The sequence below is a fragment of the Scardinius erythrophthalmus genome, assembly GCF_964197995.2.
Source record: "Scardinius erythrophthalmus genome assembly, chromosome: 25".
NCBI classification, from domain to species: Eukaryota; Metazoa; Chordata; class Actinopteri; order Cypriniformes; family Leuciscidae; genus Scardinius; species Scardinius erythrophthalmus.
In genome coordinates, this window is record NC_138245.1 from 19,777,279 (window position 1) to 19,789,116 (window position 11,838).

Sequence of the window (11,838 nt, forward strand, 5' to 3'; positions counted from 1 at the left end):
ATATTGGAAATCTGGTCACTATTGCACAGGACATTAGCATAGATGAGTCCCCACCACAGTTTGACATAGTAAATTTTGTCACTACTACATTATGAATTCATGATTGTGTCATCTAATACAGAACAAGCATCTCCAATTGTTGGGCAGGAGGTTTTATTTTGTCAATGCGTTATAATGAGTGGCAATATGGTGCTGGAATTTATTTTTTAATGCTGTGTGGTTGTTATTGTTGTTATTAACAAGAAAAGTAACGGGCAATATGTTCTCTCAAGCACACAGATGTCAGGCTCCAATCTATCGCTTTTCCATTGTTCCATTACAAAAAGCACACAAATGTGTACAGATGCAATTACATTTTTTTTATTAGATTAAGATTAAAACCATTTATTCACTGCTAGATGTAAGAATTTATCCTCTGATTTACACACACACACACTTATTCATTTATTTAATAAAACAATAAAAGATCATGTTAGATTACATATGTATATCCTAATTCTATATACAATCAAGAGCTAAAACTTTCCGTGATATAAGACTCTGTGCAAGTTACTCCAGGAAAAGTCAGGGCCACCGGAAGCAAAAGGGGTCAAAATAAAGTTTTGAGAGGCAGAGAGACACCGTATGTGTGGCAGTAGAGTCAGGTTGTGCTTTCAGAGCTTGAAATTAAGTTGGCGGAAAATAGGCTGGCAAGGTCAGTGCAGGTGAAAGCAGGAGACAGACAGTAAAGTTCTTTCAATTCCAATGTTACACACAGAAAAACACACACTTACAGAAAAACACAAAAGACAAACTACTATCTTAAAGATATCTACGTTTTTGGACATTTAAGCCACATTTATGCATGTATGTATAAATGTCATTGTATAGACCTTAGTCAGGGTAGTGCCATGTTTAATTTTTGACAGGAAAAAAAATGAGGCTGTGAGGGATAGAAGTACAGTGCATTCAATGGATTTTACTGTTGTTTAAAAACAATCCAATTGTTCAGCTGATGAAACGTCTTTCTGAAAAAAAAAAAAACTTTCAGTGGAAAAAAACTCCATGAAACCATTTTAAAAGTTAAAATCTACGATCTACGACTTTTATACAGTGGATGCCATTGTAAAGACTAAAACTATTCCTCATAACCTAATTTTTCATCAGTGTCAAATTCAATATGGTGCTAAACTGACTAAAGTCTAAGTAGAAGTAATTGGAATAAAATAAAATAAAGCTTTTTTGTGTGTGCACATGTCACTTGGTTTCATATTTTGTATCTAATGTAATTGCATTTAAGATTATAATAAATAATGTGTAAGAGTGACATGTCCATAGGTGTTCGAATATATCTTGGGGTCAGGATTGGAGTTCGTGGTAAGATAAATTCTAAAGTATTCTTTTTGAGTCTTCTCTAATGAATTAAGACTGTCAGGTCCATTCAGTATCTGTGAACATCATACACTCTGCAGCGTGTTCTGTATTCATGTGAAAGAGAGGACCATTTCACATCCCATAACAATTTATGGATTCTACATTGATTCAGATATTCCCTTTTATTTCTTAACCTGAAGCATGCTTCATAAATGATGAATACTGCCAGTCAATTCAGTCCCTTGATGAAACATTAATCAGCATACACATTTTTTTTTTTCAAAGAAAAATGGCTCAAAGAAGAAAACAATGATAATACACGAGGATAAGATAGTTTGGTTTTGTTTTTGTGATGGTATGGATTATGGACTGGAATTCTAATGAGATAAAAGCATGCAAAAGCAAAGGAATTAAATAAATAAAGCAGGTGTGAAGTTATTACTTTGGCACAAACATAAATAGTGTTCGACCCAAAACAGCCGTTAATGCAATGTACAAACTCACCTTTGAGGACCGGGCAATCGTTTCCAGGTGTGTGCAACCACAAAGAATTATTCATAGAGTCTGGCAAATCTGCATTACTACTAGAGTGCAAACAGACCTTTTTTCTTTTCCACTCACCGTTAAGCTCTGAAATGAGTTGTTGAAGGAGAGGACAGGAGGAGCTTTGGCACAGAGATCCAGGCATCAGCATGCAGCCAGAGGTGGCTCGTAAACTCGCCCATCAGCAATCATGCCATGAATGAACATCAGGGCCGTAAGGAAACCGGCGGCAGCAAATTCGGTTAATCCCTGCAATCTGCAAAGCAAATCAAGAACATAAATTGAGATTAAACTGAAACAAAGCACGGTTTTATTTGGGTTTTAAAAGAATCGGACAGAAAAGAAAGCTTTTGTCAGGGTAGTGACAGGATTGTATGTTTCATTGGTCAAATCACAAGATGGTGTCAAAATGTCTTTAATGTCTTGCCATTATATTCCCAGGAGAGATAATAGTAGCTTGCACAATCCATTGTTAAGGTCAACAAAAGACGATTATTATGAGCAGGAAGCTTTCAGGGCCACATTGAAACATGTCAGATCCATTCTCATTTGTGCAGACTGCATCAGACATCACAGAATCTGACTCGAAAACCTTGAGGAGCGGAGAATGTGTCCGTAGAAACACATTCACCACTCTTGTAGTAGTACAATTCATGAACAAATCAAAAACAGAGCGCAACCACTATAGCCACATTGCCACAAACAAAAGATACTTTTGAGCCAGTCCTTTTAAGGACTCGTTGAGAAAGACTCAGTAGAATCTGAATGAACTTATATATTTATATACTTTATGTAAGCAAAATGGACACGAGACTGAACTGAATCTGTATTGCTATCCAGCCCTAATGACATTATGACAGCAAGAGGTGAAAACACATTTATTTAGAGACGACAAAATGGTACCTACAAGATGGGACCACCTGTTGCATGGCACCACAACAGCTGTTTCCTTCTGGAGGCCTCCTGGATGCACTTTGTCTAGCCCAGTGTGCTTTTTTTCTGGCCAAAATTAGAGCTAAAAGCAGTGAAAAGAAAGATTAGTGGGCGAACTCTGCAAATGCATTATTCAGTATGCACAAGCGAGCAGCCCACATGCAAACGTCTCCATTCTCCTCACATTAGGGGCACTCAAGACACCCTCACAATTTATTACGACGCAGGCAGGGAATTGACAGTACGCAACATGTCCCAGGACCAGCTGGGCTAAGGTAACGGGGTGCATCAAGGGCCAGGCTTCTGCTTTAGAAGTTGACACTTTGTAAATGAGCTTGAAGTTGACGTGCACAAGCCGATGGCTGGCGGGGGAGAGATCAGGGCTTGCTCACATGGGCCCGTTGATAGCTATGGATCGCTCTTCTATCCCTCCACGCCAGTGTGCATATATGAGAGAGAGCAAAGAGGAAGCACAAATAGTCTCTGAACCGGCAGGTAGATCCCTGGGGGACAAAGGAGAGACAGAGAGAACATTACGACTAATTGGGCATTCAGGAGAAGGATGGATTACTGTGGCAGAGCTTTGAGGAAGGGAGGAAAAGGGTGGATACTATAATCAGAGCTAGTATTTCTGCCATTCTACCATGTAGATGTGGTGTCTAAATGACGCATGAATATTGCATTGCTGGGGTGCATGACGTGCTGTGAAGGGGCCAAAGTCATCTCCAGAAAAGAATATAATATGCATTGTTGTCTAGACTTATGCAATTTCATGCATGTTATCTGAACCCCAATGAAGATTTTTGTTTCAAAGATACAGTATGGTTAGTTTGAAGGGTGTGAGGTGAGAGCATACACTAATGACAGGAACTAAACCAAACCAGGCAATTTATAGTGCAAAAATAAAACTGCATTAACTCCAAAGCTGATGTTCTGAAAGTTAACTATGAAAAGGGTTTCTACTCCTCTCCCAAAGTAGAGAAGCTCTAAATCCAAAGAAGACAGTTTTGAAAGATTTCCTCTACGCAGCGTGTCACAAAGTTTAAACAAAGTAGGTTAGACCACAGTCAGAGTTTCCTTTCTTAATGCATTTTTATGTCCCCTCTGAGTCCGAGTCTTGTGAATTTAGCCAAAAACATGTCATATTTTCCCCATTCCTTACCAGCCTCCAGCATATGAGTAATACCAGGGCCCTGATTATTTGCAGAGCTAAATCCTAAGCCATGAATTAGGCTCACTAAATTTCAGCCTGCATTTCTCTCGTATTTCCACAGTAGTCATTTTCCGCCATCTACAAGACGTGCAGAGAAATTCAACTGCAATGTCCCAGAACTAATTTAGAGGAGCTCTTTACAATATACAGTCTGAGAAGCATGCAAAGTGTGCTGAAAGCAACCAATATATTTTCCATTCTTTACAGTAACAATTTATAACAATGACTTAACTACTGTATTGTATTCTATTTTTATTTACAAAAAAAAATGCCTGTAGTGTAAGGGGATTATTGAAAAAGGACAACTGTGGAACAAGTTTGTTGCAAACAAAGTGAAAAGTGAAACAACATATGAAGCTACTGCAATCATACAGCATGCTCTGGCAAATGGAATTATAAAATCTCATGATATAATTGTTTTTTTGTTTTGTTTTTTTGTCTTTTCCAGGTGTGCCCCTAAACCAATCCTAAAACTTACTCTACTGTGCTAGGATGTAAGATCATTGGAGTGAGACTGGAGAGAATTAAAGCCATCTGAAGGAGACGGAAAGGGGATTTTGAGATACTCGTGTAACTACTTCACAAGACTGGAGATGAAGAAACGCTTAGTCTTTGAGACAACTTTCTTAGCAAAATTCAACTAAACCCTTGGCTCTCCTGTTACTTGAACCTGAGAGATAACTGAGAGACTGGTATTAAAAGCAGACTGAAGGGTCTAGCTCACAGTGAATCTACATCAAATTATATCAGTTTATATTAATTATGAAAATGGGACAGATTGCAATACTTCTTCTGCACACACATCTGCTGCTTGGAGTCGCAAGCTCCCTGGTCATTCAATCCATGCCCTGGAGAGTGCCCTGCCCTCACCAGTGTGTCTGCCAGATCAAGCCCTGGTACTCTCCCCAGTCTGTGTACAGAGAGGCTCCTACTGTAGACTGCAATGACCTGCTACTTATCCAGCTGCCCACTTCCCTCCCTCAAGAGACACAAACCCTCCGGCTGCAAAGTAACCTCATCAGTTCTGTGGACCAGAGTGAACTCCAGGGCCTTGTCAATCTGACAGAGTTGGATCTCTCACATAACAGCTTTACCAGTACCCGCAACCTGAGAATAACTGACCTGCCAGCTCTTCTTAGCCTACACATGGAGGAAAACCAGCTGAGACACCTCCCAGAAGCAGCTTTCTTTGGTCTCCCTAGCTTGCAGGAGTTGTACCTAAATCACAACAGGCTTCGAAGCATCTCCCCTGGGGCCTTTAAGGGTCTGGATAAACTTATAAGGCTTCATCTTAACTCTAACCGACTGGTTGTAATTGACCGGCGCTGGTTCCATGCTATGCCACAACTGGAGGTGCTCATGATTGGTGGAAACCTTGTGGACACTATTCAGGACCTAAATTTTAAACCACTGGGCTCTTTGCGTAGTCTTGTCCTGGCAGGCATGGGCTTACGTGAGATCTCGGAGCGAGCGCTAGAGGGACTTCAAAATCTGGAGAGCATTAGCTTTTATGATAATCACCTAATAAAGGTTCCAAAAGAAGCATTGCAAAAATTGCCAGGTCTAAAGTTCCTTGACTTGAACAAGAACCCCATTCAGCTAGTGCAGAGGGGAGACTTTAGAGACATGCTTCACCTGAAGGAGCTTGGCTTAAACAACATGGAAGAGCTGATCTCTATCGAGCGCTCAGCAATGGAAAACTTGCCTGAGCTGACCAAACTGGAAATCACAAACAATCCTCGGCTCTCCTATATCCACCCTCAGGCCTTCCAAAAGTTATTGAGTATGGAAAGTCTAATGCTGAACAGTAATGCCTTGAGTGCCCTGCACAGCCAGACAGTAAGGTCGCTGCCCAGCCTTCAAGAAATCAGCTTGCACACCAATCCTATTCGCTGTGACTGCCTGATCCGCTGGGTGGGAGCCGACAATGACAAGCCAGTCCGTTTCATTGAGCCTCAATCCACATTCTGTTCTGAGCCTCCTGAGCTGAAAGCCCGGCGAGTTAAAGAAGTCTCATTCAGAGAGATGGCAGACAGCTGCCTGCCCTTGATTGCCCCAAGCACATTCCCCTCTTACATTGAAGTCAAACATGGAGACAACGTAGCCTTGCACTGTCGAGCACTAGCAGAGCCAGAACCAAGCATCTACTGGGTCATTCCTCAAGGCGTGAGGTTGACTCCATCCAGCAGCTATGGGCGTTATCAGGTTCTCACAGAAGGCACATTAGAGATTTTTGGAGTCACTGCTGAAGAGGCCGGCTTCTACACTTGTGTTGCGCAGAACCTAGTGGGAGCTGATACTAGAAGCTTGACTCTACAGGTGGAGGGGGGAGACATGATTCGGGTAAATACTCAAAAGACAGAAGATAGCTTTGAAGTTCAAGATGTCAAAGAAAGGTATGCCTTACTGACCTGGCAAGCAAGCCGTAACATTCCAACTGCCCATCTATCTTGGGTGGCCAATGGTAGTCTAGAAGAACATCATAGGTACAGCACTCGAATTCTAGCTGGTACCAGGAGATTCAACCTAACCCGTCTGCAACCAGGCACTCACTACAAAGTTTGTCTACACTTGGGGCCAAATGACACCTCATGTGTCCATCTAAGGACCAAAGAGGTGCCCATGCAAGATCCTTTACCAGACCTGACCCCAGCAGTCTTGTTGGCGGTATCAGCTCTGCTCCTTTTATTAATGGCCCGAGCATGTAATGGGGGAGCCTCATTCAGTTGGAAAGACCACATGCTGGAATTTGAGAAACCCCACACCACCATTATGACCCAGGAGGCGAAGGCTTTCATGACTTCTCCAATACCAGTTAAGCATCTGAATCAGCAAGACACAGACAAAGTCCTATCAGATGGCAGAGGGAAAGAATTCACAAATACTTTGCTGGGGCAAGATTCTCGGGGGCTAACAAAAGAGGCATGCTGAGCAGAGTTCAAGAAGGATGGACATAAATCTGATCTGATCTGACAGTTAAAACTACTGAAAGTCTGAAATAAACAATACTATAAATTTACATAGCAGACCTGCTTCACATAACAGCGACCCTGTTTCAAGTATAGTATAATAACAAAAAGAAAGAAAAGAAAAAAGATATTTGTATTTATTTTGTAACAAAAAAGATACAACACATGTATATCAAAAGCATTTGTTCATATATTCACATTCAATATATCATCGAAGGACACTAAAGCTGTGCTGCCAATCATAAATAACTGTTCATAGAGTCTGTTTATATACAACCACCCACCTTTTATGAGCCTGTGTCAAAACAGGCCAAATGGTTGTAGAAAGATACGCACTTATATATTTTTAATACTGAAGACGACAATGACTTGACACAGAAAAGCAAAGAAAGGTGAAAGGTGAGAGGTGGTTTTCTGAAAGGTGGTTTACAGGCTGAGGGCAACAATTCACTATTCTTTTTTGTGGTGAAAAATTAAACTGACTATCTCAAAGCAGGCATTATGAAAAGTGCTGATATAAAGGGAGATGTCTTAAATGTTGTATAACTAATGTTGTATGTACTCTCTCTTTAACAGTGTGTTAAATTGTGCTCTGTACAAGAACCCCAAAATAACACTCCAAAGTTAAAGACCCTCCCAGAGAAAGGGAACGTTTTTAGCGCATAAAAGAAAAATCTTGTTCTCCCCTAAATATAGACTGATCTATACATCGACAAGGGCCACAAACTTATGACCTAATCTGCTCTGTGGGATGTTTGCCTATGTTGGTTCCATCATTCCTGAAATATTGCAGACCCTTGGTTAAAAAACCAACCCAAGTGAACAGATGTTCAAGTGATGGACACACAGCCTCGACATATGTGTCAGCCTCTTTGTTCAAACATGTCAAACAAGAACAAAGGGTCATGGAGAAACCGTGAGGAAAATGACGCCATTCCTTCCAGCAATGAAGGCAAACATTTGGTGACAGGGAAGAGATCCACGTCTACATGCACACTGTTTTGTACAAAGCAAGCACGTCAGAGATCCCATCTTTTTCAGTACTGATGAAAGGAACGAATCCTGTCAGGCTGCTAATGGGACACACTTCATGGAAATGTAGTGACAACTCTTTCTGTAAAAAGAGAAAATTGAATTCAAAATGGGCTTTTTCTTTACCCATTTGTCAGGTGACTATTCAATGCACAGTACATGAGCGCTGCTCTGACTGCTGGACAGCTACAGTAATGAGAGACATATCCAGTGAAAGAGGGGTCAGAGGGCACCGGTGAGTCCCTCTTTTATCCGGGAAAGAAAATAAAGCAGCATTGGGGATTGTGAACGGTTCTCATTATTCTCAAATATGGAGAAATCCATTTTTACAGGCTGTCATTTTACAGTAACTTTGTTTGCTTTTGTTTTTTTGTCAATTTGTGGTTGATGTGCCCTCCTGTTTCAGTGACACTCTCTCTAACTTGACTGTCTCGTCCTAAAATTGGTTTCCTTTCATTTTTTGTTGATCATTGGTCTTTTCCCAACCCCAAAGCTGTACATAAGTCTATCTGAATTTCCTATTCAACATACCACTTTCTGAAATAATTTAGATGACTGTGTGTTAAATTCTATTTTGAGCTATTATTAAAACATTTTGGACTGATAATCAAGGTTTCGTCAATTGCAGGACACCTAGTGTGTTTACACGCACTTTAAAAGTTTGATTTCAGTCAGTCTAAAGTAATAATATATATTTTTGAATGTCATATAAACAGTCAATATACACTCACCTAAAGGATTATTAGGAACACCATACTAATACTGTGTTTGACCCCCTTTCGCCTTCAGAACTGCCTTAATTCTACGTGGCATTGATTCAACAAGGTGCTGAAAGCATTCTTTAGAAATGTTGGCCCATATTGATAGGATAGCATCTTGCAGTTGGAGATTTGTGGGATGCACATCCAGGGCACGAAGCTCCTGTTCCACCACATACCAAAGATGCTCTATTGGGTTGAGATCTGGTGACTGTGGGGGCCATTTTAGTACAGTGAACTCATTGTCATGTTCAAGAAACCAATTTGAAATGATTCGAGCTTTGTGACATGGTGCATTATCCTGCTGGAAGTAGCCATCAGAGGATGGGTACATGGTGGTCATAAAGGGATGGACATGGTCAGAAACAATGCTCAGGTAGGCCGTGGCATTTAAGTGATGCAAAATTGGCACTAAGGGGCCTAAAGTGTGCCAAGAAAACATCCCCCACACCATTACACCACCACCACCAGCCTGCACAGTGGTAACAAGGCATGATGGATCCATGTTCTCATTCTGTTTACGCCAAATTCTAGAAAATAATAGAAATGGTTGTGCGTGAAAATCCCAATAACTGAGCAGATTGTGAAATACTCAGACCGGCCCCGTCTGGCACCAACAACCATGCCACGCTCAAAATTGCTTAAATCACCTTTCTTCCCATTCTGACATTCAGTTTGGAGTTCAGGAGATTGTCTTGACCAGAACCACACCCCTAAATGCATTGAAGCAACTGCCATGTGATTGGTTGATTTGGACGGGTGTTCCTAATAATCCTTTAGGTGAGTGTAAGTACCAGTCTGGTTTTTGTTCAGTCTCAAAAACAGAACTAGACAATGTGATTTCTTTTTAGCTTGGCTTAATCTAGCACGCATTATGCCTTAATCGGACTACAATTGGCCTTTTGCACTTAATCCAAAATACAGTGTGCAATGAGTGCGCATTTAATCTCCTTGTCAATTATACTTGGAAAGACAGTTTTTAACCGAGCATGTAAACATACTTAATAGTATGGACATCATATATCACCTCAATGCATATAACCTTTAAATAACGCTGTTAATCAGGATTTCGGGCTACGTTTCCACCTGTTATTATGTTTTATGGAGCCCTTATGCTGTTGGTCTAAAAGGGGCATCATTTCACAGAAAAATATCTTCCACTTGTAATAGGAACAAATACTCAGTCTTTTGAAATGGAATCACCACAATGAGCTACTCCAGTTTCTAGAGATTTGCAAAACTGCCCTCGGCTTCTTAAATTCACTGAGAAAAGAGCCTCAGGCTGGTGATGCTCTTCTTCTCAGCAGCAAATGGTACATCCATCTTAAGTACTCCCCGCTCCAGTGCTCTTACATACCTCAGAATTACCGCAAAGAGCCTGTTGTCTAAACACAGGAACTTTGAGAGATTGATTAATGCCTGAAGAGGAAAAAAATAGTGACACATGTTTGGCAGGGGGCAGTGGTTTATAGGCAACATAATAGCGTTATGCTTTGCAGAAATCATACATAATTGTGGATGACTATAATTGCACATTACCATTATTTAAGAGAAAATTGAAAGTGGGATGGCAGGGTTCTGTTTTGTAACACTTACTGCATCCTTCACACTCAAGTGGACCCTCTCCAATCTATCAAGGCTAGAAATGCCAAACTATAAAGCTCAATGCACCACTGAACAGTAACTTTGCCATTTAATGGAGGTAATATATATATATATATATATATATATATATATATATATATATATATATATATATATATATATATATATTATAAAGGAATATTCCAATCAAGTGAGCTCAACTACAACACTATCTGTAGCCAAAGTACATAAACGGTAGGTTTGCTGAATTGTGGTTTAATAAATGACCTTCTCGATTCAATTTTCTGATCAATAAGAGATAGAAGTACATTGGATTTCATTGCCTCAAGCTTGAGAATCGTTTATTTATTTTTAGCCCAAGTCAAAAAATATAATTCACAATTAAATGCTACACTAGTCAACTTATATAATGTGACATTTGGTCTATTACTGGCTCAGGTATCAAGATGAATATATATATAACTTAAAAAAAAAAAAAAAAAAAAACTTGATTTTTGGAAATTGAAAATTCCACAATGACAAAAAGACAAGAAATGTTGTGAAGCATGCAGCCTCCGTGATGCAAGAGGTCACAAGTTTACATTGATGAAAAAATCGTCTTTAACAAGCACACTGCTTGGCCATTCTGTATAAAAACTCCATTCCACTGTTGAGGAATCATTACTCACGTATTGACAAATGAATGTTTGGATGTCACAGCGGGGACTGCTGGATAAATTATCATGAAGCACAAGCACCATCAAAGCACTGCCTGAAAATGATTGTCCATCAATACTCTCTGCACAAACAATAAGAAAAATCACATGTTCTTTCAACAAGGCAATTACACCAAACAATAGAGGGACTCTAGAACAAGTTTTTTTTCTTCTTTTTTTTTAAAGAAAACATTCAAATATTGTCCTCAAATTTACACATTTTAAAATTTGAACATTCATGTCACACCACAGATATTCTAAAATGTTCCATGACAAAGCTGTACATTCTAAAGCAGATAATAGCACAAACAGCCTACTACTGTGCTCACTGCTCAACTACTGTCAAGAACAACAGTTTGAAGAGAATCTTGCAGAGTATGTTAGATCTTACAAACATTTTATTACTAACCCAACTAAATAACACATCCAGTTAAAAGACATAGACTTTGCTTTCGGGACACTACCGCTTTGAGTCGGTTTTGAATGTTTTTGAAAGAAGAGATTCATGTTCTCTTATGCTCACCAAGGCTGTATTCATTTGATCAAAAATTAAAATAACCATTTTGTATTGTAATATATTTAAAAATGTAATTTATTCCTGTGATGGCAAAGCTGAATTTTCAGCATCATTACTCCAGTCTTCAGTGTCACATGATCCTTCAGAAATCATTCTTTCTTATTACTATCAATGTTGATTCTAGATAGTAAAAAGAAAAGCATTTATCTGAAATCATTTT

The 11,838-nt window shown here is 39.6% G+C and overlaps 1 protein-coding gene across 1 annotated transcript; it reads left to right on the forward strand.

Moving 5' to 3' along the window:
- Positions 1–4,804: 4,804 nt before the first annotated feature.
- lrrn2 (leucine rich repeat neuronal 2) lies at positions 4,805–6,973 on the forward strand (the record flags this gene model as incomplete). The annotated part of the gene is made up of 1 exon (XM_081358456.1): positions 4,805–6,973. One exon carries the CDS (start codon positions 4,805–4,807, stop codon positions 6,971–6,973), a length of 2,169 nt encoding a protein of 722 aa, XP_081214582.1.
- Positions 6,974–11,838: the final 4,865 nt, after the last annotated feature.